Here is a 25,644-nt window from a genome sequence, read left to right as displayed (position 1 = left end):
AGGAGAAGAGGGGCTCAGAGGATGAGATGGCTGGACGGCATCACCGATGCAATGAACATGAACTTGGGCGAAGTCCGGGAGACGGTGAGGGGCAGGGAGGCCTGGTGTGCTGCAGCCCATGGGGTCGCCAAGCGGTGGACACGACTGGACACCACCAGGCTCACCGCCAGCAGGAGTGGAGCACCGCGTCTCAGGTGGATGGAGGCCGGGCCCGCACCGGGTGGACCACGCGAGCCTCCCACCTTCGCAAGGCTGGTGTTCACATGCCCATCTCACAGACAGGAGAACTGAGACTCCCAGCCTGCCCAAGGCACAGAACTCAGAGGAGGGGGCCCACATTCAGACAAAGGTCTGCTTGGGCGTTTCGTTTTCTCAACACTGAGCTGGCTGCCTTTTCGTGCCCTGAGCCTGTGCCCTCTGCCTCTCTGGTGGACGGTATATCTGGCCAACGATGCCTAGGTGTAGGGAAGGAAGCAGAAAGGCCCCACATCTGGGGCAAATGCCCAGCAGCCCTCACCCGGGTAAAGCTGCCCAGATGTGCCAGGAACTGCAGCTCTGTGGCTTCAAGGATGGACACCCCTCATCTCTGGGAACAACAGCTCAGAGGCTGAGCGGGGCTCAGAGACTCCGAGGACCTGGGCTCCCAACAAGCCAACTCCACCCATTCCTGGAGCCTGGCCGGGCACCTGCTGGCTGGCCTGTCCTTGACCCGACTACCACAACCACGGTGTGGGAAGTGGGGGGCAGGGCCCTGGCCTCCTGGGGGTCTTCCTTAGAGCGGGGCCTCACACCTCTCGGCAGCTCCCTCAGGCTGCCCTGAGCAGAAAGGAATGGGCTCTTTCTCATCACCCATGAATGAACCCAGGGCGCCCGCAGGAGGAACCCTCCACAGGGAAAGGCCGGTGGACACATTCCTGAAAATCAGGGGGCGCAACAGCGTCACTGACACGGCCTTCTGTGTAAAACTGTCAACAATTTACAACAGAAACACATCATCAGGATTTTTTTTTTCTCCTGGAATCAAGAGTCAACAGTATGTGAGGGGCGAAGACCTAGAGCAGGAGGAAGCCAGCCCCCAGGCGGCTAGTGGTGGGGGCTCGGGAGTCGAGAAGGGCCGGCTCAAAGTCCTTCCTGCACCTGAGGCCATGGCTCTGCTGCTGCTAAGTCACTCAGTCGTGTCTGACTCTTCGCGACCCCATGAACTGCAGCCCACCAGGCTCCTCCGTCCATGGGATTTTCCAGGCAAGAGTACTGGAGTGGGGTGCCATTGCCTTCTCCGGAGGCCATGGCTCTGCCTGCGGTAAAGACGCAGAGCAGGAGCGAAGCCAGCACTGGGGCGGAGGGCGGGGGAGGATCGCAGGGTCTGCAGGGCATGGTCGGCAGAACCTGGAGGAAGGCGGGGCCCATGACCTCGACCGCGGCCAGGACGCAAGCCCCTGCTCGGCCCTCAGGCTCGGCCCCTCACAGAGCCGGCTTTTTCTTCTTGGTGCGGGGTGCCGGCCGCAGCTCCCCGGGCCCGTGGGCGAACGGGCAGCAGTCCGCAGGCAGGACGCAGCCATCCGGGTGATGAGCGAAGAACCAGCAGATGCGGGTTTTGAAGGTGTCGGAGGACGGCCTCCGCTTTGCCTCCGGTTCCTCCTTCTTCCACGGCCTCTCCTCCCTCCAGTCACGGATGCGCACGCGACCATGCAGAACTGGGGTTCGAACAAAGAGAAGAGACAGGGCAGAGTTAGCTGCGGGCTGTGGGCTCCCAGGGTGGGGGAGTGGGGGCGGGTGGGGAGGGCTCTGTGAGTGCAGGGATCCCAGGCTGGGGGCACAGCCCCCAGGAGGTATGGCAGTGGAGGCAGATCGAGCTCCTTACCCGCTCGAGGCCTGCAGTCCCCCCTAAAATGGAGCTGGAGGCAGGGGTGAGGGGGAAGGAGGGCAGGGTGGAAGCGCGGAGCTGGGGGTGGTCAGGAGGAGCTGCCAGACACCCTGGGGAGACTGGGGAGAGGCGAGGAGCCTGTGCCTGAGGCCCTGGTGATGACAAGACCAGAGTGACCACAGAGGGCTGGGCAGCACAGGCACCAGCTCGAGGGACGGGGCTAAGGATCGGGCGACCACGAGCGTGGTCCTGATACGGGAAGGACATCGGGACATCTGCGAGGCAGCCCTGGCCCCGAGGACTCGCGGCCACATCACAAACAGGAGGCGGAGTGAGACGGGGTGGGGTCCTTTCTGGCTGGTGAAGACCAGGGGTGAGGTTTACAACCAGAGAAAAGTGGGGGCTCAAGGCAGCCCCGGTGGCGGGCGCTGGGTGGCGGGGCGGGTGCTGGGTGGCGGAGTGACCGCAGAGCTGAGCGGCTCAAAGGCCCCGGGGAGGGGTGCACCCGTCAGCTGACCACTGCCTAGCAGCCTCCTGAGCTGGTGCCCCGACTCGCAGAAGCTGCTCCAAGGGCTTCCAATGGCCGTCACCCTGTCCCAAGAAGTCAACATCCCCACGGAAATGGGCTGAAGTAGCCAAGCCCTGGTGGTTTCCCCTGGAAGAGCTAAAACCACGTGGAGACACAACGGCTCTGGGAGAAATAAAGGCCGCTCACTGAACAAATCTGGCTACCCAACTTCTAGGGAAAACTTCAAAGTGGGAATGAAAGCTTGAATTTCCCCTGCAGATTGCCTCCTGTTATGGCAATAATGGGACTGCCTGTCTCTGGAGACTGATGATTTACTAAAACTGACCCTCGAAGCCAGAGGAAGGACGCGCAGAGGCGCCTGTGTGTGTGGAGGACACAATGAGGGATTCAGCCTCGGCGCGGCCGACAAGCACCTACGAAGGGCCAGGCAGGCCCTGCTCTCGGCGGGGCGGAACAGACAGCTTGGCTCCCTGGCCTCAGAGCCGGGCAGGAAGCCACGGCCTTCATGGTGTGCCCACAGCAGCCCCTCCTGGCGCAGCCGGGAATGACACGGCCGGCCAGAGCAGGGTGCCCGGGGCGCCCCCGGCTCCACGCACGCAGGGGGAGCCCTGGGGTGAGGCGCCCCCAAACTCCAGCAGTGTGCATCCAAAAGACGGGGGGCCCTCACTGCCTCAACGGGATGCAAAGCACCCCAAAACTCCAGCAGTGTGCATCCGAAAGACGAGGGCCCCTCACTGCCTGGACAGGATGTGAGATGTCCCCAAACTCCAGCAGTGTGCATCTGAAAGACAAGGGGCCCCTCACTGCCTGGACGGGATGCAAGGCACCCCCAAACTCCAGCAGTGTGCATCCGAAAGATGAGGGGCCCCTCATTGCCTCGACGGGATGCAAAGCACCCCAAAACTCCAGCAGTGTGCATCCGAAAGACGGGGGCCCCTAGCTGCCTGGATGGGGAGCGAGGCGCCCCCAAACTCCAGCAGTGTGCATCTGATAGACGGGGGCCCCTCACTGCCTGGACAGGATGTGAGATGTCCCCAAACTCCAGCAGTGTGCATCCAAAAGACGGGGCGCCCCTCACTGCCTGGACGGGATGTGAGATGTCCCAGAACTCCAGCAGTGTGCATCCGAAAGACGGGGGCCCCTCACTGCCTGGATGGGGTGCGAGGCACCCCCAAACTCCAGCAGTGTGCATCCGAAAGACGGGGGGCCCTCACTGCCTGGACGGGATGCAAGGTACCCCTAAACTCCAGCAGTGTGCATCCGAAAGATGAGGGGCCCCTCACTGCCTGGACAGGGTGAGAGGGCCCCCAAACTCCAGCAGTGTGCATCCGAAAGACGGGGAGGCCTCTCACTGCCTGGACAGGGTGTGAGGCGCCCCCGAACTCCAGCAGTGTGCATCCGAAAGGCAGCCTCCCGCCCCCATTCCTGGACAGGCTCGAGAGAAATTTGGGGGAAGACTGTGAGGGGTTTGCTGGGACCAAAAGCGGGGACAGACCCTGGAGCCCAGAAGGGGGCTGGTCCCCGCCCCTCAGGCAGGCAGGCTTGCAGCAGGCCCTCCACTGACCGCGTTTCCAGAGCCATCCCTGCAGGGTCGGGAGAAGGGGTCCAGCCAGGACTCGTAAGGCCGGGAGAGTGGGCGCTCAGGACGAGGGGCGGCCCCCGAGAGGGCAGAGGCCAGAGGCCAGGGCGCCCCGGGGCCGGGATGGCTGACGGCCCCTCCATTCCCCAGGACACGGCCGCCTCTGTGCCCCCCACCCCCTGCCTGGGCAGGCCTGTGCCCTGCGTGTGCGCCCCTCTAGCCAGCTCTCGGGCCAGAAGCAGCCTCTCCCCGGGTGGAAACATGCCTTGATTTTCAGGGCGTCACAGGCAGGAAACGCGCCGTGCCAGGTCACTCTCTGCCCACCCGAGCCCATCGCCTACCACGAGTGCGAGCCCCGCGGACTCACGAACCCACGGCTCTGCCCCTCCGCCATTTCTGACCACAGATGTCGCCTGGACCAAAGTGTCCTGAGGAAGCGGCAGGAGGGTCTCCCAGAAACTCTCTGCGGTGGTTTAGTCGCTCAGTCGTGTCCAATGCTTTGCGACCCCATGGACTGTAGCCCGCCAAGCTTCTCTGTCCATGGCATTCTCCAGGCAAGAACACTGGAGTGGGTAGCCTATTCCTCCTCCAGTGGAATCTTCCCGACCCAGGAATCGAACGAGGGTCTCCTGCATGGCAGGCAGATTCTTTACCAGCTAGGCTACCAGGAAAGCCCCAGAAACTCTCTGCAGAGGTAAATTTACCGAGTGCTGGGGTGCATGCGGCAGTGCCGGCTCTGGGGTCTGTCTCGGCCAGGTGACCAGCCCCGCCCCCAACTCGTCGGACACCCTGGGCTGGGGACTGCCCTCCCCAGCTGGGTCCGCATCCTCAAGGCTGGATGAGGACTCCAGCCCGGCCCACGAGAGGCTCAGCGCAGGCGGAACTCAAAGGTCTGAAACTGCCTTCACCTCCTCACTTGTGTAACCGTGACTAGAAAACCAGCCATGTTAGTTAAAAAACAAATCTACAGAGAAAAGCCTGAGCTCAGGCATATTTGTTGCGTGACTGGGAGCAGCGTGTTTACTGGCACTCAACGCCCAGGCCTCTGACTCAAAAGTGTTTCCAAAAATAAATGAATATGCCCCTCAATGCCAACCACACAGAAAGCAATCACGCACACGTGTATTTATGATGGGGGAAAAAAGACATGATTTCACGAACTCAAACCAAAAATGCGCCAGAACAGCAGAGGGCAGAGTAGCGCCCGGCACGGTGATTTTTAAGCCGCCGAAGCTCTGTACAGCAGAGCCCGGCCAGCAGGGACGCCCCCCGCATCTCCGCTCACCAGTGGGCTGCCCCCCCCACCCCCCCCACCCCCCCCCCACCCCCCCCCAGCTTGCAGCAGGAGCGCTTAGTCCAAGTAGAGATGAAAACAGCCCCAGAAGGCCAGCCAGGCCACCCAGAGGCACCGCGGGCGTGACCACCCGCGCGCTCCTCTTGGGGGTGCTTACGGGCTGCAGGAGGGGTCGGAGGTTGTGCTCCAGCCCTGCGCCTCCCCCCACCCACCCCGGCCCCATGCTGCTGCTAAGTCACTTCAGTCGTGTCCGAATCTGTGCGACCCCATAGACGGCAGTCCACCAGGCTCTGCCGTCCCTGGGATTCTCCAGGCAAGAACACTGGAGTGGGTTGCCATTTCCTTCTCCAATGCACGAAAGTGAAAAGTGAAAGTGAAGTCGCTCAGTCGTGTCCGACTCTTCGTGACCCCATGGACGGCAGCCCACCAGGCTCCTCCGTCCATGGGATTTTCCAGGCAACAGTACTGGAGTGGGGTGCCATCGCCTTCTCCGCCGGCCCCATGGGAGGACCACAAAGGTGGGCTGGGAGGGGCACTCGCCCACCCCTGGGGCTCGGATGGCTGCCCGTGTTCCCGCTTGGGATCCGCGGGCCCTGCCCCCTCAGCTCAGGGCCCTGTGTGCAGAGGTCTCAGGAAGCCGGGCCCTCCTCCACAGGGTCACAGGGGAGTCACCTTGCCCCCGCCTGTCAGAGGCCCGGGGCCGCAGCCCGCCAGCCCCAACCACGCCCACCCCCTGCCCCTTCCCACACGCTGCTCCCTCTGCCCGACGTGCTTCTCCTTGTCCCGCTTGCCACGACCAGCACAGATGCCGCGTCCTGAGTGCAAGCGTCCCTGACAGGCCTCCCTGGGCGGGGACGTCACCCCCGACACAGGGCAACGAAGGAGACGCCACTGACTTTAACGCCACACACGACGTATTTAGGAGTGAAGAGCACGCCAGCTGCGGTGTGCTGTAAGATGCTTCCAGAAAAAAGAAAGTGCACACAACCAACCACGGACCCCCTGGCGGAGGGGTCCGCAGAAGCCCCTCATGCGGCTGAAGGTAAACAGGCCTCCTCTGAGCCCTAGTGTCGTGTACACGTCTGTGACACACCCCCAGCAGGCCACAGGGAGGGCGGGGACTGCTCCCCACCCTGCAGAGCCCGCAGCCAGCGTGGAGGAGACTGCGGGCCCAGGCCCTCCTGCTGCTTGCCTGGAACCGGGGGCGGCAGGGCAGGGCTGGCTGGGAGCTCGGGGTGCTTCCAGTCTACAGGCAGCCAGAGGCCAAAGCAAAGCAGGTACCCGAGCGCCACAGGAAATGCTCCAAGACAGGAGGCCCCACCAGCAGGCTCGTCCCTCCGAGGGTAAAGGGGTGCACCCTGGACGGGGTGGGGCTGAGCCTGGGGGGCATCAGAGAGACAGTGGTGTGACCCACGCACCATCCCCGCGTGAGATGTACATGAGGGAGCCACGCTCTGGCTCCAGATTCCTCTAAGATGGAGTCACTTCCTCAGAAAGGGGACGGGGGCCCCCCAGTGCTGGAGCTGGGGGCGCAGGGCAGACAGAGTCATTCCTCGGGAAGGGGACGGGGCCCCCAGGGCCGGCGCTGGGGTGCACGGCCACGCCTCACCTTGGAACACCTGCGGGCTATTCCTCAGCAGCGTCTGCAGGCCCCCGCACTCCCGCTTCAGCCTCTGCAGCGTCTCCCGGTCCAGCTCCCCGGCCACCTCCGCCAAGGACAGGCTCCCTGTGCGAGATGGGGTTGCCCCCAAACATGAGAGCCGTAATTGAGCCTGCAGCTCCTCTGCAGCACACGGCCAGTCGGCCCCTCCATGGAGCACGGCCTGGAGGCTCTGGGCCCTTCGAGGCCCCACGTGGAGCCCATCCCCGCTTCCTCCTTGTCCAGCCTGGCCTGCCTCTGCAGGGTGCCCCGAGGAAGGGGGTGCTGACCCCCAGAACTCCTCAGAGGCCCCGGGCCTCGTCCATAATTACCTGGCAATCAGCCACCTAAACTGGCCCCCAAGAGGCTCTCCCGACCAGACAGCCACAGGATCGGGGATCCCTGGAGGGGACAGGCTCGATGGTGCTGCCACACTGCACAGACACGGGGGATGGGAGGGGTGTGGCGGTGAAGGAAGAAACTCGGGGCTACGCCCTCCACGCCGGGGGCCGGGGGAGACCCGCTGTTCACCACCACTGGTCTGGCCCAACCATGGGGCCAGCGGGCAGCAGCCCCGACTGACGGCGGGGCCTTGGCCTCCTCCCCGAAGGGTGAGCACCCCGCTCCCGGGCAGCCTCACAGAACCCTCCAGTGGCGACAGGCGCCTTCCATCAGCCCGTCTGAACACTCCTGATAACTTGATCCCTGGCTCTTTAAGTGAGGAAGTCAGTGTTACTCGCTCAGTCATGCCTGACTCTTTGCAACTGAACCCAGGTCTCCTGCACTGCAGGGAGATTCTTTACCGACTGAGCTACAAAGGGAGCCCCCTGGCTCTTTTGAGAGCCACAGATTCCAGCACGCTACTCACCCTATGAGAGCAATCAGATACAAACATCTCCCTTTCACCTCTGGCAGCCAGCAACCTGGCTTTCTGTTTGGATCATTTCAATAAACAGACAACAAGGAGCTCTGGACCCTGAGACTTCCCCATGGCCTCAGCTCCCTCCTCTGAGGCACCCACGTTCTGTGTGTTAATAGAGCCACAAGGAAGAGGGTTTTCTGAGACTTCCCCGTGGCCTCAGCTCCCTCCTCTGAGGCACCGAAGTTCTGTGTGTTAATAGAGCCACAAGGAAGAGGGTTTTCTAACGAGCTTGTGAGAAGTCTCACTGCTTCCTTAAAATATACTTAATTTAAAAAGACCATACGGTTTCAAGGTGGCTCAGATGATAAAGAATCTGCCTGCAATGCAGGACACGCGGGCTCGATCCCTGGGTCAGGAAGACCCCTGGAGAAGAGAGTGGCAACCCCCTCCGGTATCCTTGCCTGGAGAGTCCCATGGACAGAGGAGCCTGGCGGGCCACAGTCCATGGAGTCGCAAAGAGTCAGACATGACTGAGCGACTAAGCAGATGTACACATGTACATATAGTTTCAAGCTCGGTCTGAAGAAGAGAACAAGGGAAGGAGCTCCTGCCCAGCACCCGGGGGAAGCCCAGGCTGGCGGTTACCTCCTCGATTCCAGGCCTGCGCACTCCCGCCTGCAGGACTTTTTCCCAGCAACAAGTGCGCCACTTGCAAAACCACTCGGTCCACAAACTCTCGAGGAAGGGCGGCGCAGTTCCTCAGGCGCTCAGCTTTCTCCCGGGGCTGAAATCCAGACATCCAGAGTCCTTCTGCCGGGGCTCCGGCCCCTTGCTGGCCGGCTCCAGCCTCCACTGTGTGCGCGGGCCGGGCGTCCAGGGCTCCATGCCCCTTGGGGCCAGGGGCGCTGCTGGGAGCCGCCCCAGGGGGCGGAAGGGCAGGACCCCCGCTGCAGGGGCTCCCGGGACAGCCCCGCCTGCTGTTAATGTAGCGGGTCCTCTCCTCGTCCACGGAAGCCTCCCTGGCGGGCGGATATGTCCTGGACTTCCCGATGAGACAGACCTGCACAGGGAGAGCAGAGAAGGGCTTTAACAGGTCCCAGCGCTATTTCCCCACATAATTCTCTCATCCTGGAGAACAAACTCCTCAAGGCTTAGGGACCTATGTTGACAGGAATCCTTATTTTACAAACGAATACCAGCATCAGTGACCTCAAAATAAGCAACTAACAGCAAAAGCCCACAGAAAACCTCACTACTCAGACTCCCACGGCTCCTAACAAACATACAGGCCAAGGTCGCCTTTACTGAGCCAACCGGTCTCGCCCCATCTTGAACACGTTGCTTGTGTCAGCCCTCGCTGCGCACCCCCCGCCCCACACACAGACCCTGACGGGAACCCCCAGAGCCTCGAGAGGCAGCCTCGCTGGTGGGGGGACCATGTGTGCCCCCAGCAGAGCGCCGGGCACTGCATGGATGCCCTGTTCACACGGCACGTCCCTCCCCCGTGCGGCCAGACGTGGGCTGCCCTGGAGCGAGAGGCCCGGTCTGCAGATGCCGCCGCGGGGACGGTGTCTCTGGAAGTCCTCCGCGGGCCTGAACCTGACGGAAGTGCCTCCGGTCACATCGGAGCCCATCACGGCTCTGCAGCCGCGCCACCCGCTGACTGTGCCACCCCGGGCAGGGGACGACCTCCGTGTGCGTGGAGTGAGAGCACCGGACCCGTGTTCAGTCCTTGATTAACGGCTGCTGCCTGTGGACACCGATGCTTGCATCCAACCCCCGAACCAGACAATCTATATGAAAACTGAGGCTCGGAGAGGCTGAGCCAAGGGCCTGTAGTCTCCAGCTCCCAGTAACGGCAAATGCAAACTGTAGGATCCCTGCACACACGACCCAAGCTCCGTGTGCTTGCGTGCTAAGTCGCTTCAGTTGTGTCCGACTCTTTTGCGACCCCACGGACTGTAGCCCGCCAGGTTCTATCCGTGGAATTCTCCAGGCAAGAACACTGCAGTGGGTGGCCGTTTCCTTCTCCAGGGGATCTTTCCGACCCAGGGATCGAACCTGGGTCTCTCATGTCTTCTGCATTGCCAGGAGGGTTCTTTTACCTCTGGCGCCAACTGGGAAGCCCAAACGCTAGCCAAATTCAATTCCAACCTCAGAAGGCTGTGACTTGCCAAGATAGAGGGCATTTGACAGGATGACACGAAGGCTCTAAGGTGAGTGCTAAAGGACGTTTCCAAAATGATTCTGAGCAGCGACAGCAGTGGTGCGCCTGAAGCCGACTGAGGAGCCCAGCACCGCCTGGGGGCTGCTGCTCCTCCCGGGCTGGCAGCGCCTGTGCCGGCCCTGAGTGCGCTTACATCAAGTGGCAGGGCTCGAGTTAAGCTCCATCTCCACCTTTCACCGCTGTCAGGCCGTGAAGATGAGATCTGGGTAACGGGCTTTTGTGTGCGCGTATTTTTTTAAAAGCACTGACAACCTAGAGTCTCACGGAAGAAAGTGATCAGAGGTTAACATAAATCCGATGTCAACACTTGCCCTGACTCCCAGAGGTTCAAGCCCCCTGAGTGGTGAGCAGGTCAGCCCCGACCATCTGGCAGGGTGACAGGCAGTGCAAGGGTCAATATCTCCCTGGACAAATTCATTTCAAGTAAATCTGAATTAATGAGGCTTTTAAAGAGAAAAGTTGAAATCATTCTGAAGTTTGGAAGCAATTTCAGCCCATTATTTGGGAGTCTAAGTCCATGGTGTTGCAAAGAGTCAGACACAACTGAGCAACTGAACTGAACTGAAGTCAGAACTTAAAGCGTTCAACCTCCGGCAGCACCAAGCCCACAAACCAAAGCTAAGCTGACTTGACTCTGGGAGGTGCCCAAGGGCCAGTCGCCGCCTCTGGGGAGGAGATGGGGACCAGGCGAGGGCTCCTGCGGGGGCCACTGGCCTGGAGACAGGGGTCCAGAATGCCTGTGCGGGAGGGACCACAGGCACGCAGTGAGCCCCGGAAGCCGCCAGCGCCATGCTGGGGGCCGCCGGTCAGAACCCACACCTCTGGGCATCACCAACTCGTCTACAGGTCTGTGACCAGGACGGCCCCACGCTTTCCATCTAAATGCCACACATGCCCGCAGAGGACAGCCCTGGTGGCCGGCACACACCCGCTTGGTGGAAGGGATCCGAAGACAGTCTTCCTCCACGTGGAAGCCGCAGGCCGAGCCCACCTCGGTGATGAAGTCCAGGTACCCTCGGTACTGCGTCTTGCTGCTCTGCGTCCGCTGGAACTTCCCGATGAAGTCAAAGAAGCAGCAGGGCAGGACGAAGAAGCGGCAGTCGTAGGAAGACCTTCAGAGACAACCGGCGACACGGACGCTCAAAGTCCCGAACAGGCTCGGTGAGGAAAATGCCGTGGAGAGCCGCACGGCGGTGGTGTGTGGGGCAAAATGCGGATGGTGTGCTCCTGGCTAACGGCGCTTTTTATATAAAAAAAGGAATCCCAGCTTTCCTCAGTTAAATGCTAGAAACAACGTAGCACAGTACCTTTTCAATAAAATATGAGTGTAATTACTTAATATTTTCTCTATTGCAGTTGTGATCATCAGCTGGAACCTGACACTTCCTGATGCACTTGGAGACTGCGGCTGTGGACACGGATCTCAGAGGCAGGCACCACAAGGTCACGATTTGCTGCTGGGCCTATGCTATTCTTAAAAAGTCCATATTACGCTTCGTGAAATAAAGTCGGACAGACAAAGACAAATACTGTGTGCTATCACTTGTATGCTGAATCAAAAAAAAACCGGTAACAGAAGCAGAAAGTAACAAAGAAGCAGACTGACAGATGTACAGAATGAAGCAGTGGTCACCATGGGGAAAGCAGGGGTTGGCGGGGGGAGCAAGGCAGGGGTGGGGGAGAAAAGAGATCCAGACGACTCTGTAAGCTAAACGAGACACAGGATACGCTGGGCAGCACAGCATTTCATGATAGTTTACGATATAAAATAATCTATATTTATGGAGAAGGAAATGGCAACCCGCTCCAGTGTTCTTGCCTGGAGAATCCCAGGGACGGGGGAGCCTGGTGGGCTGCCGTCTATGGGGTCGCACAGAGTCGGACACGACTGAAGCGACTTAGCAGCAGCATTCTATATTTATATATTTTCTATCATATATTTTATGATAACTACAGAGTTCAACCAGTGAGTTTTCAATCGCCACACTGTACACCTGAAACCAACACTGTACATCAGCTGACCCCGCAGAGCGTCTTCATAACGACAGGCACCCCTCCTGCATGAGAAAACGTCCCAGGAAAAAACATCGCAACACTGGGTACAAACACGATAGAACGAATCACAACAAAAATACAACGTGAACGTGTGAGCCACTCACGTTACTTTATGTTTTTAAATTTAAATACAGCCAACATGGCAACCCACTCCAGTGTTCTTGCCTGGAGAATCCCAGGGACGGAGGAGCCTGGTGGGCTGCCGTCTGTGGGGTCGCACAGAGTCGGACACGACTGAAGCGACTTAGCAGCAGCAGCAGCAGTATGCCATCATCTCGACAAGGTGAACTAGCCACATTTAAGTGCTCAACAGCCACGAGCAGCCAGAAGCTATGGGTCTGGACAGCGAGACTGAGGCAACGGGACATCCCCAGCCACCATGGTGCCAACAGGCCCACCAGCTCACCTGGCTGCGATGACTGGTATCCATGGCGTCAGCTCATCAGAATGGTTACCGATGAGCCAGTCGACGTCAGGGAAAAGGCTCTTATCGTTTGGTGTGATTGCACTTTCCTAAAAGAAAGACGCAGAACAAGACTGAACGTCTAGTCCATGAAAGCAGAGCATGGGAGAAGACAAAGGCTGCAGCCCCCTGCAGAACCACAGCTGCCCGGAGCAGGTCTCAGCCCCTTGGGGCTGTGGGTCTTCACCTGCAGAAGGTAAAAAGCTGGGCCAGGAGTGAGGAAGGCGTGTGCCCAGCCCAGACCCGCCTGAGGGCATGGGAAATGGCAACTTTGAGCATCATTACCCGAGGAGTGAACACCATCCTTCTGAGTGCGCATCAGCTGCTCATAATTAAAAACACCCTTTTTACATGAAGGAGATGGGGGACATGAGAACTGCTTTACTTTTGGCAGTAGATGGAAGCAGGGAAGGCTTCCCAGGTGGCGCTAACTGTAAAGAACCTGCCTGCCAACGCAAGAGATGGACAACACGTGGGCTTGACCCCTGGGTCGGGAAGAGCTCCAGAGGAGGAAACGCCACCCCGCTGCAGCATTCTTGCTTGGACGATCCCCAGGACAGAGCAGTCTGGAGGGCTGCAGTTCACAGGGTTGCAAGAGTCGGACACGACTGAAGCGACTTAGCAGGAATGCACACACGGGAGCAAGAAATGGCCTGCAGAGTGAGCGGAAAGCAGGGAGGTCTGAGGCTGACGTGACGCATAGCCTGATGCATTTACACAACCTCGACAGTCAGTCAACCCACAGTCTGAAGCGCATCAATGAAAAGAGAAAGCACAGGAAGAATTTATAGACACAGTGTACACCAGCCTTTGCTACTAAAATACGATCTTGTGTGAACACTCCGACAGCAAGCTTTTTTACCCATGCAACAAGCATGGTCACCACTGGGACGATTTCTGTGCTTAAGCTGGGAACAGCTTGTTTTTATGACTGAAGAACTTTCAGTGAACATCTATCCCTTCTGCTAGTTAATTAGCAGGCCTTCATTAATTACTTCATTAATTACTAAAGTCAACAGTCTCAATAATTAATCTGTCAGTAAGAACTGGAGAGACAAAAGAGTCTATACAGCCACTCAAAATCCTCCTAATTTTAAAACTGAAGAACGCAGCCCCCAAGGCAAGCAAGCAAAGCCCCACCTGTTTCAGCAAAAAGCTTTAACTGAAAATTTGAATATAGAAAACTGCAATAATTCTTTTGAAACAGAGTTTTACAAACAAAATTAAGACATTTTGTGATCATCACACTGCTGTTATCAAAAGCACATGTTTTTTCCTTAACCATCTCTAGCTTACAATCAAATGAGGCATCAGAAAAAAAAGAGCTGTATCGCAGACTTGGCCTCTGAATGTCCAGACTGCATCTGTTCATGGAGATCACTTGTTCACTAGGAAACAGACAAGCGCTGAGCACTTGTGTATGGACGCACACGCGCGCACACACACACACACACACACAATGGGGCATTAGCTAATAGCTAATAATATAAAAAGACTGAAATAATGCCATTTACGGCAACATGAATGGAACTTGAAATTATCATAGTCAGTGCAGCAAGTCAGATAAAAACAAACATCAGGTGGGACCACTTACATGTAGTACCTAAAATACAACATAAATGAACTTATTTCCAAAACCGAGAGACTCATGGACACAGCAAGCAAACTTATGGTTACCAAAGGGGAACGGGGTGGGGGGAGCAGTAAGTTATGGTTTGGGATTAGCATGTACAGACCACTGTGCACACAGCAGAGAAGCAACACGGCCCTGCGGCACCCACACTCAGCACCCTGCAGTAAGCCATAACGGAACAGGACGTGGAAAACATACCAGGAATAACCGAATCCCTTTGCTATACAAAAGAAACTAACCCAACGTTACCACTTCCCTGGAGACTCAGACAGTAAAGAATCTGCCTGCAATGCAGGAGACCGGGGTTCGATCCCTGGCTTGGGAAGATCCCCTGGAGAAGGCAGTAGCTACCCACTCCAGTATTCTTGCCTGGAGAATCCCATGGACAGAGGAGCCTGGTGGGCTACAGCCCACGGGTTGCAAAGAGTCAGACATGACTGAGCAACTAACACTTTCATACTTCAACTTGAAAAAAGAGGCCCCCAAAGTCAAAAAAGAAGTAGAATCCTCTACCTGTCCTGCAAGGGGCACAGCATGCCAGCCAGCCCCCACAGAGACAGGACTTGAACAGGCAGCCTACTCAACTGCTATCTGAACTTCCCACGTGAAGAAGTTATCTTGCTTCCTCACCTGGGACACATGGGATTGTGAAATCAACCATGTTACTCCCTTAGCTTTGATCATCAGCCTCGTATTGAATTCAGAGCCCAACTTCACGACCTGTGTAAGAATACGTGGTCCGTGTATGTATCTGCAGGGCCACCCCAGCAGGAGTCCGTCCCCGCTTTACCGGAGCTCTTCAAACCTGAGGCTTTTGAGATGTTCTCCTGTTGTAATGTATGAACACATCCCTGTTGCTAAGTCGTGTCTGATTCTTTGCGACCCCATGGACTGTAGCCTCCCAGGCTCCTCTGTCCATGGGGTTCTTCAGGCAAGAATCCTGGAGTGGGTTGCCGTGCCCTCCTCCAGGGGATCTTGACCTTGGGGTCAAACCTTCGTCTCTTGCAGAGCAGGGAGATTCTTTGCCCACTGAGCCATCAGGGAAGCCCTGTTTGACTGTATGAGCAAGTGCAAACCCTCGTATCATAAAGCAGAGTGTAAATATATAATGAAACCTGAGCAAGTAAAGAGGTGTCGGGCAGCTGCAATCTATGTCACTTCCTCCAACCTTTTTCATTTTTGGCAACACTACTCTCAACTTTAAAAGAAAGGCGAAGAGAAAATAGAGCCTTGAAAACTTTGTTTCCTATTCACAGGTGAAATAATATATTGGGAGATTTGTTTCAAACACAGTGAGGCTAATGCTGGGGTTATGGGGGAGGGGATGAGGCAGAAGAACCACTGCTGAGCTGGCCCCTGAGTTTCCGGGATTTACTACAAGCTTCTCTCCACTTCTACAGGTCCCTGACATCCTCCACACTGAAAAGTAAACGCTTCTCCCACTTGTCAGTCAGCATCCTGTCCTCATGCCACGCATCTTATCAGCTCGGGGACGAGGGCCTGGAGGCGATGTGGGCATCTGGGCAGCAGAAGCCCCCACGGCACTCCAGAGCCAAGGACGGAGCCCCAGGGCCAGGCACTCCCTTGCTGACCTGGAGGTCTGGATGAGAGGCCAAGGCTGGGAAACGCTGGAGCCCAGACCTGCCAGGCGGGTGCTGTGGGGGAGATTCCCACCTGCCTGCCCCCGAGTGACCTCCCTGTCTGACAGCTTGGACCTGCTCCGGACCTCGGTGGGGCTGACTGCAGCTCTGCGGCCACAGCTGAGACCTGGCCGCCAGAGAGCTGGAAGCCGTCATGCTGTCTCCACGAGACATCCGCACATCCGCAGCCCAGCCCTGCCTGCACCTCTGTGCTCCCTTCCTCTGACTCCCTGACAACTTGTCCCTACCTAGAGGCCTCTCTTGGCCACCCTGCTCAGAGCAAGAGTACCCATGCTGCCCCCAGCCCTGACCCAGTCCCTGCAGGGAGGGCACCCACTGCCAAAGGAATGTTTCAGCTGCAGCCTGCGGCAGGCTCCAGAATGGATGCCCCCAAAGCAGCCACAGAAGACCCGGGGCCAAGACAGCACCTTCACTCCGGAGGCCAGCACCCTCCCTTCAGTATAACCGGAGGCAGGGAAGGTCTAAAGTCAGTGTCCCTCTTTCAATATAACCGGAGGCAGGGAAGTCTAAGGGGACGTCCTCTCTTCATTATAATCGGAGGCAGGGAAGTCTAAGGGGGCGTCCTCCCTTCAGTATAACCGGAGGCAGGGAAGTCTAAGGGCGTGTCCTCCGTTTAAGCCTCCGAGCAGCAAGCCGAGTGTGGACTGCTGCGTTACTGGCACCTCTGACTGGCCCCCCACACAGACTCTCTCCTGGAAACAACCGCACCGGGGAGCGGCTGCTGAAGTCAAGCGAAGGGACAGAGCCAGTACCTCTAGGCGGGTCTGGGGTCCGTACATGTCCCAGATTTTTCTTCTTCGGACGTCTATCCCTCGGCCCGGATGCTGAAACGATGAATTTCAGGAACCAAAGGTTAAGGAGGGAATGTCATTAGAAACGAGAGAGAACAAATCAAACGCTGCAGGGACCACTCCCTGAGAGGCGCAGGACCCTGAGCTGCTGAGAAACAGACGCTTTCGGCCCGGGGCCCAGACACAACCCCGGCTACGGCGCCTTCGTGAGGCAAGGCCAGGAGACACCGCCAGGCTCACTCGCAGCCCCGGGGGCAGGGGGCAGTGGGCACTGCCCCGTGTGCCCGGAACCTCTCCTGGGGCCAGGGCAGCTCCCAGTTCTCACGGCCTCTGCTTCACAACCAAGAGAATGGCTGCAGAACTGAGCATCACAGTTTCACACGTGTGTTCAGTCCACGGGCGCTGGCCCGTCCTCTGAGCTAGACCCCAGGCTCCTCGAGAGCAGAGCTGCCCTCGCCCCTTACCCCTCCCCACACCTTGAAATGCTGGGTTTTACAAAGAAAGCACCAAAAAGAACACCCCTGCTGCTGAAAGGGTGTCATCCGCAGGCCGCCTGTCCCCGAGGACCCTCTTCTCGTCCAGCGAGGCGGCTGCCTCACACTCCCGTGGACAGGCTACCTCCTCGACGGCGTCACCAACAGCCACTGCACCTCTGACAGCCCAGCCGCCTCCAAACCCAGGTTGCGCCGGTAGAGCAAGGCCTCGTGCTGGATGTGAAGACGCCCTAGAAAGGTCTAAAGACAGCCCCCAGCGTGCTTTACCCCCTCGCTGCTCAAGATGTGGACCAGGAGGCCGTTCCCACAGCCGAGGTCCACGAAGGACTGCCGGGCGGTCTCTCCCCGTTCGGCTCTCTCTTCCTCCCAGAGGATCTAAAGTCAACAGGAAAAACAAGGTCAGTCTGTGGTGCGCTCTGCCCCGGAGTAATTCACACACAAGGCCACGTGAGACTGCAGTGCCCTCCCAGGAGAGGCGGAGAGGCCTCCGGGGCCGGGGCCCCACACAGGCGTCGCCCAGGTGAGCAGAGGGAGGTGGGGATGGCCCACCGATCACCCGAGGTGGCGTGCGCACCGGACCTCCTCGTCTCCCACCCCGAGCCCACGCGTGCGCGGTCAGCTCTGGGCAAGTTTTACACATCACTGTTAGTTCCTTCCAGACTTGTTTAAGTTCTTCTGGTTTTGTACACTTTGAGAGGCCTTATTACTTCTAAGATTGAGAGAATTACAGTTGAAAGGAATTCAGAGATAGTCTAGTCATTTCTAGATATTTCATAGATAAGGAAACCCAGACTGTCAAGCTAAAGGGTGTGCCCAAGTCCAGGTGGTCAGTGAGCTGGCCAGGAAGGCCGCAAACCTGAGTCACCTGCTGTGAGGGTGGAAGGCAGGAGCTCATCAGATGGGCCCCCAAGGGCTCCCCAACGCCAGCTGGCGTCTCCGTGTTGACTAGTAATTTGGAAAAAGTCGAATTCCTGTTGGTTCACAATCCAAACTTGTTCTACATTCACACAAAAGCGCCATGTAAAACTTAAAAAAAAATTACACGTGTATCCAACCTTGACAAGTGAAAATCACTCAGTTGTGTCCAACTCTTTGTGACCCCACGGACTATACAGTCCATGAAATTCTCCATGAATACTGGAGTGGGCAGCCTTTCCCTTCTCCAGGGGATCTTCCCAACCCAGGGATTGAACCCAGGTCTCCCGCATTGCAAGTGGATTTTTTACCAGCTGAGCCACAAGGGAAGCCCAAGAATACTGGAGTGGGTGGCCTTTCTCTTCTCCAGGGAAATCTTCCCAACCCAGGGATTGAACCAGGGTCTCCTGCATTGCAGGCAGATTCTTTACCAACCGAGCTATCAGGGAAGCCCAACCTTGACAAACAGAACTATAAAAACCCTGAGCTGCCGCAGGCAACCCTCTACCCTTCCACCCACTCAGGTCACACACAGTCTTACCAGCAGGTAGGCAGCAATAGCCACATCTTCATATACAAACTTCTCAGGGTCAGTGACTTCAGGCCACACCTACAAAATTATCAAGAGCATCTGTAAATTTTCACCGTATCTGTGTGTACCAGGACACATGGAGAGCAATGGAGTCCAAAGCAAGATTTCAGAATAAAGACACTTAGACGAGGCCACTGGACATCAAAAAAAAAGGCTCAGCTACGCTACCTGCACCCCCCACCCTCAAAGACTGAGTCTGATAAACAAGGAATCGAGGGGTGGGGGTGTCAAGGAAGCCAAGGGGCGGGGTCATGGGGACAGGGGTCAGAGCTCCAGCCTGTGGTCTGTTGGTGTCTTGCTGTCATTCGCCAAGAGTGTCCCTCAGCTGTTTTGTCCCCATCTCCCTATTTATAAAGCAGGGATAAAGATTATGACCTAATGACCATGCAGGATGCCCATCAGGTTCCTTGAACCTGGAAAATGCTGGCTGTGCAAGTGTGAGGTCTCACTGTAATACCAGTAATGTGCAGAACAGGTGTCTTGCAGATGAGAAAGAAACCAATGGCCAATGTTAAAAGTCTAGATTTCTGTTTCCAGTCTAGAGGATTAGACAGTTCACACGCACCATCTCACCAAGGACAATTTAAAAAGTTGGAAGAAGAAAGGAGTGCCTCCATGAAGGTTCTAAATAGCAGGATAATGAAGGACTACTAGGCCAGGACCTGGGAGGGAAGAGGGGGGCACAGTGAGGTCAGCCAGCCCGGGACCAGAGGGTGATCCCCCAGGAATGAGCGGGTACTGCTCAAGCCTGAGACTCGGAGATGCTTTGTTATGCAGCAACAGCATACTAAGGAGAAGGCGATGGCAGCCACTCCAGTGCTCTTGCCTGGAAAATGCCATGGACAGAGGAGCCTGGTAGGCTGCAGTCCATGGGGTCGAGAAGTCACTGAGCGACTTCACTTTCCCTTTTCACTTTCATGCATTAGAGAAGGAAATGGCAACCCACTCCAGTGTCCTTGCCTGGAGAATCCCAGGGACGGCAGAGCCTGGTGGGCTGCCGTCTATGGGGTCGCACAGAGTCGGACACGACTGAAGCGACTTAGCAGCAGCAGCAGCAGCAGTAATTAATTTAATATTCAATTATTTTTAACTAAAAAGACTTCCCTTTTGTTGTCTTGAAAAAAAAAAATAACATGCCAAAAAAATAATTCTTTTCCATAACATAATTGCCAATGTGTTTATGGTTTAGTATGTCAAAGTACAGGCTGTAACAGGGGGCCACAGGTGGGTATATTTTGACTTAACATCTGTGTCTCTGTGAAACTGGAAGGCACACAGGAAAAGCGACGTTAGCTGGAGTCGTCTGGTGCGTCCCCTCTTTTAAGTGGGGGTGGGGCCAGACGCCTCTCCCCAGAATCACCTTGGCCATGTCCTTGTACTTCTCTTTAAGCGCCTGGTAAGCCGCGCTGTACTTCATGATGGAGACGAGGGACAGGGTGCTTTTGAACCCACTCTGCCTGCTCTCCACACACCACCTGGCCAACCTGGCCAGCAGCTCTTCTCCAAGCCAGGTGGGTTTGGGATACACAGTGCCGTCTGAATGCCATCGTTCTGGACAGAAAATTAAAACAGATATGAACCTTTGAAAATAAGAGAAATATGAATAAGCAGAGCTGGTTTCAGGTCTTGTTTTTAAACTCTACATTTATTTACCAAAAGAAGACAGAAGTTAAGGTAGCTATCTATCATTACCAAATATTGTACCCAAAACACAAAACAATCTCCAACTAGCTACAGAATTTTCATCCTCTAGAGAAAAACACATTTAAAAAGCAAAAAGAATTCCTCCTCTTTTGCAACTGTTGTTAAATGTGCGTTTACATATCTTAACAAAGCCCGCTGGAAGGAGGGCTGAACGACAAGGCTCCTCTCACATCCCACTCACATGCTAACCAGCCAGATTCTCGCGTGCCCGCGGTTTAATTTTTCTAGGTTTTATACATTTCACACGGGCAACCTAGATACACAGATCTGGTTCACCAAGTATTTCCTGGCCAGAAAGGTGATACTCAGTCACCAAACTGAGGACATGCAGGCAGTCGCTGGGGCTCCCAGTGCATGCGGACCCCTGCACGTCCTCCGCCAGCAGCATGCAGGGCGGCTCGGCCCGGTCTGTCCAGCTCGCCGGTGACCCGGCCCCAGTAGCACCTGGCCAGGGCAGGTGCTCGCTCCTGAGGACGCGCGTCAGGACAACATACCCTCTGGGACTGTGATCCGGGCAGCGCCATTCAGGGGACAAGTGTCAGGATTGTCGGGCTACGGTAAAGGAGGTGGTGTTCAGTGGGGGCCCCCAAGAAGGAGCAGACGCACAGGCAGCTGGGTGGGTGGGCGCAGGGTAGGCCGGTGGGAGGGGAGGCCCGGCAAGGGGTCCCCGGCTGGGGAGAGCTGCGCTGTCATGCAGCCTGTCTGGTGATCTGTCCTGTCAGGCTTTTGCCACCAGGCACGTCAGAGGACACAGCTCACTCTCATAAGAACCAGGTGCGTGTCACCAGGCGGGGAGGGGCGGAGCAGGCCTGGCTGCCCGCTTCTCCTCCCTGCCCTTCGGAAGCGATCCTTCTGGACTCACTCGGGCCCTTCCCCTGCTCTTCCTGGGCCTCGTGCTCTTTCCCATGTGACCCCGGGGCCACACTACCGCTCACCTGCTCAGGCCTCGGGGTCATCCCCTGCCCACGCTGGTACAATGGGCACAGCCCTGCCCTGGTCAACGAGGGGACTCCTCTACCTCTGCGATTGGCAGCACTGGCCTTAGTGCATCCACCTGTCTCTGGGCCTTGCTGACCCCTGGGGCCCAGTGCGACCACATGGTGGGGAGACCACAAATCCTGCTGAAACGAGGCACTGACCAGGAGTGCCGGCCCCACGAAGGCGGCCACCAAAGTCCATCCACGCTCCACTGAGAAGGGCACATCCAGCCCCACCGTGACCCGTGCCCAGCGGGGCAGCAACGGGAAGCATCAGCCGGTAACGGCGTGGGGTGGCCAGCCGAGCACTCAGAGCTCGTGGAGGACGGGGACGGATTTCACCACGTCAGCCGCACTGGGCGCCTGCCGCAGCCAGGCCCCAGGCCGGCTTCCCCACCGGGGCCGGCGGACAGTGGGCTCCAGGGCTCACCCCCCGGCGCCTGCATGAGCACTCTCCAGGCAACCCCCAGGGGCACACACGGCTCTCCCCACGGGTCTGCCCACACTCTCCAGTGGAGAGGAAGGGGCCCTCAGGGAACATTTAACACCCGTCAGGAGGCTCCCCGCCGGGGCAGAACCTGGGCATCCCACCCAGTGTCTGACCTCCACCAGGTCCCTGGGAGGCCTGGCCCAGCCCCCTCCCCAGGGGCTCACAAAGTATTAGACCTGTTTCAGAGGTGAGAAGGGTCAGGGTCAGCCACAACACTCCCAAGGTCACACTGCTGGGAGGGCCCACGTCTATAAGACGCCCAACCCCAGCTCTCCCACTGTGCCCTGGGCTCTTCGTGAAACCACGCGCACAGCTCACGGTTAAACAGACACGCTCCAAGGGCTGTCGGGGAAAAAGGGACCCATGCAGATCTCCAGGAAAAGAGCAGAAGAGCAACACGTGATCTCCCTCTCTTCTGACTTTTCCATTTAAAAAGTACCAAGTGGAAGTAAACCAAATTTCATACTTTCCGGACAGGGCCAAACACCATGTGGATTTAAGGGAACAGATTAAACGGCTGTGTTTAGAATAAAACATCACTGAATGCTCACTACGTCTAAGACCACGTGAGCCTCAGCAGGAAACACAAAAGGATGCTTCCGCCTACCCCCGTCACCAAGGTGTGAGACATAACAAAACAACAGAAGGATTGTGTTTATTTGAATTCGGTACTAGAACCAGGTGCTGTGAAGCATGAAGGCTACCCGGAAAGTAGGGGCCAAAGACTCCAGCCAGGCTGGGCCCACCAGGATGCATCAGGGTAAAACATCGACCAGAGAGCAGAGCCCACAAACCCGATCTGCCTGAGGGCGAGTCCCTGTAGCTTCTTGGGGACCTAGAATCTTTCAGCTGCCCAAAGAAATCACTGCTTGAAACCAGAGATCATTGAGAAAGAGGAATCAGTTATCCAGTACTTACCATTCTCCTTCGCTATGACTGAGCTGAATTTGATACACGTTGCTCATCTTAACCTTTAAATTCCCTTCATCATCCTCTTCCAAAGGTAAAAAAGTTACAGCTCCACTGAGGACATCTGGGGAGAAAGAAGATAGGGATGATCAATTCAAACTGCGTAGTTCAGGGGCTCACTGGAAGTGGTCTTAAAAGCACAGCGCTGAATCCACCCCCATCACTGTGCCTTCAACCCCCAGGGCTTTTCCCCACTTGACTGACCACAGTGACTATCCTGGTCATGGCTGTATCTCCACGCCTAGCCTGCCCCGCTCTTCACTGAGACCCATGTGAGCATGCAGACATCCACGTCTGAAGGCCTTGTGAGCATGGATGTGCTCATACCACAGGCCGGGAGAGTTCAGCTCAAGTCTGTCAGTCGGGTCCGACTCTTTGTGACCCCATGGACTGTAGCACACCAGGCCTCCCTGTTCATCACCAACTCCCGGAGCTTGTTCAAACTCATGTTCATTGAATTGGTGATGCCATCCAACCATCTCATCCTCTGTTGTCCCCTTCTCCTCCTGCCTTCAATCTCTCCCAGCATCAGGTTCTTTTCCAATGAGTCAGTTCTTCGCATCAGGTGGCCAAAGTCTTGGAGTTTCAGCTTCAGCATCAGTCCTTCCAATGAATATTCAGGACTGATTTCCTTTAGGATGGACTGGTTGGATCTCCTTGCAGTCCAAGGGACTCTCAAGAGTCTTCTCCAACACCACAGTTCAAAAGCAGAACTGTAAAAGGTGCTGAAAGCCGAGGGCTCCTAAACAAAGTGTGATCATCAGGATTAGAGAGGGTCTCCAGGATGAGGGGACACCTGGGAAGAGGCCAGCAGTACTGGGGGGCGGGGGTAGAGGTATGCACCCACCAGCGGCTCAGCATCACGGCTTCTGGACAGAGCCGCGTCCAGAGCAGCCCACACCCTAACCCCAGAGCCTGTGGCCACACAGTGTTACGCAGCGGAAGGGACCCACACATGGGCCAGGGTTACGGTGTGGGCCTGCGGAGAGAAAGAGGGCACCCTGGATTGCGCGGGGCGCCAGAAAGCTGAGAAGTGTGTCCAGCTAGAGGCAGAGGCGATGCAGCAGCAGGAGAGGCCACAGAGGCTCGAAGCCCGAAAAGGATCCGGCGCGGCCGCCGGCTCTGGCGCGCAGGGAGGCCGTTTTCCTCATGCCTTTCACTACTGGACGCCTCCTGACCGCTCATCGTCCCGCCCTCCTTCACCTTCTCCCCCAAGCCTTCCAGACAACACTCCAGTCAACAACCCCATCCTCTGTGTTAAGGATCCACATTTCTACGTGCCCCCTCCATAAACAATCTACAGCCTCCCTAGGGCATATGAATTTGAGCAAACTCCGGGAGACAGTGGAGGTCAGAGGAGACTGGCATGCCGCAGTCCATGGGGTGGCAAAGAGTCGGACAAGGCTTAGTAACTGAAGGACAACAAGGCCGTCATGAGGAAACAGGCAGAATAGGTGCCTTTAGTCCTTTTCACTTACTGACTGCTTTTTAACCCAGTCACATCCCCTGCCAAAGATGCTCTCCTGGACCAAACTCTAGGCATGCTCCTCTGTCTCTAGGGTTCAGCCATGGCCCATGAAGGCGGGAACAAACACTGTCACTGCTCCCAAGAACTCAAGGCCACATCCTGAGCGTGACGCTGGGCCCCCTGAAGTGCCCACTTGGGAAAACGCAAGGCTAACAGAAGAACAGACTGTTCCAGCCCATACCTGAAGATGGGGTTGCTATGACCCCAGCTTCTGTGGGAGGGGAGGACCTAACTTCAGAAAGCACCAGTTAGCAAACCCCCGGTTGGCTCTGCATGACCTATCCCCCACCTTTCCTGCTTTTTGTTAATCTTTAGCCTCCCTCACAACACTGCCCCATTCTCTTCTTTCACTCTCCCTGGAAAACACCCCCATCACTTCGTGCACTAAGCAGAGTGGAGTTAGGTTCACGCTGGACTCTCCTCCCTACCATGACAAGCCTGCGCCTTCTCAGTTGCTCAATCGGTGTCTGACTCTTTGAGACCCCCATGGGCTGTATAGCCCGCCAGACTCCTCTGTCCACGGGGATTCCCAGGCAAGGATCCTGGAGAGGACGTTGCCATTTCCCACTCCAGCGCCTGACATCCTATCACCAATTAAAACCCATCCCTGCCACCGTAACTTGTGCCTGCCTCTGTGGGGAATCTCTTGACAAATTGCCACTATCGGAAACACACTCTTTATACCTTGCACGACCATTTCTCTTCTCGGACCACGAAGCGGGCAATGCAGGTTCGTTTTGGGGATGACGGTTCTGAGCACCAAGTCGAGCTCGCGCCGACCCTCTGGCGGCGATCCTGCCCCGGAGCGGGTGAGGAAGGCTAGCACCTCTCGATTGTCGCCGGCGAGGCTCTGAGCGAAGACGTCCCAGAGAGCACCCAGGTCGGCGGCGGGGAGGTCGCCCTCCCGGGCTGCAGCCTTGCCGGGTTGCCCGGGGGTCCCTGAGAGCTGAGTCGCGGCGGCGGCTTCCCCGGGCTCCTCCTCTGGCTGGCGCCGGCCCTGGGCCTGCTGGCGGCCCTGATCGGGGCTCGCTGTCGGTCCAGGCCCCGGGCCCGCGTCGAGGGAACGCCAGACGGGTCCCGGCCCCGCGTCGGGCCCACATCCCCCCGCCTCCGCAAGCCTCTCGGGCTCGGGGCCTGCAGTGGGCCCTGGGTGGGTGTGCCCGGTCTGGGGCAAGGAGACGCTCCGCCGGGCCTCCAGGCGGACGCCACACAGCCGCTTGTTGGCCACCTGCGGCCTCTCCACCCACACGGCCACCGCCGCCCAAAAGCCGCCCGGGAGCAGCCGCGAACCCGGGTCGCTCACCGCAACCCTACCAACCTCAGCCATGACCAACCCTAGGCTCCCGGGCTCAAGCGGCGCGCGGCGATGACGCAATGG

General features: G+C 57.3%; 1 protein-coding gene across 2 annotated transcripts; it reads right to left on the bottom strand.

The window, feature by feature from the left end:
* Positions 1-988: 988 nt before the first annotated feature.
* Positions 989-25,644, bottom strand: TRMT44 (tRNA methyltransferase 44 homolog). 2 transcript variants are annotated; one of them, XM_061420948.1, is made up of 12 exons: positions 24,951-25,644; positions 22,688-22,802; positions 19,959-20,178; positions 18,548-18,616; positions 17,359-17,466; positions 16,559-16,630; positions 12,456-12,562; positions 10,923-11,106; positions 8,413-8,827; positions 6,876-6,992; positions 4,314-4,601; positions 1,609-1,694 (listed from the first exon to the last, which is right to left on the bottom strand). In XM_061420948.1, exons 1-11 carry the CDS (start codon positions 25,591-25,593, stop codon positions 4,336-4,338), a joined length of 2,316 nt encoding a protein of 771 aa, XP_061276932.1. In that variant the 5' UTR covers positions 25,594-25,644; the 3' UTR covers positions 1,609-1,694; positions 4,314-4,335. The 2 variants fall into 2 exon arrangements, with proteins under 2 accessions (XP_061276933.1, XP_061276932.1); XM_061420949.1 differs by lacking the exon at positions 4,314-4,601 and having other exon boundaries at positions 989-1,694; positions 24,951-25,643.

This window comes from Bos javanicus, chromosome 6, assembly GCF_032452875.1.
Source record: "Bos javanicus breed banteng chromosome 6, ARS-OSU_banteng_1.0, whole genome shotgun sequence".
Lineage (NCBI taxonomy): Eukaryota > Metazoa > Chordata > Mammalia > Artiodactyla > Bovidae > Bos > Bos javanicus.
This window is presented reverse-complemented; position numbering and strand designations above follow the sequence as displayed.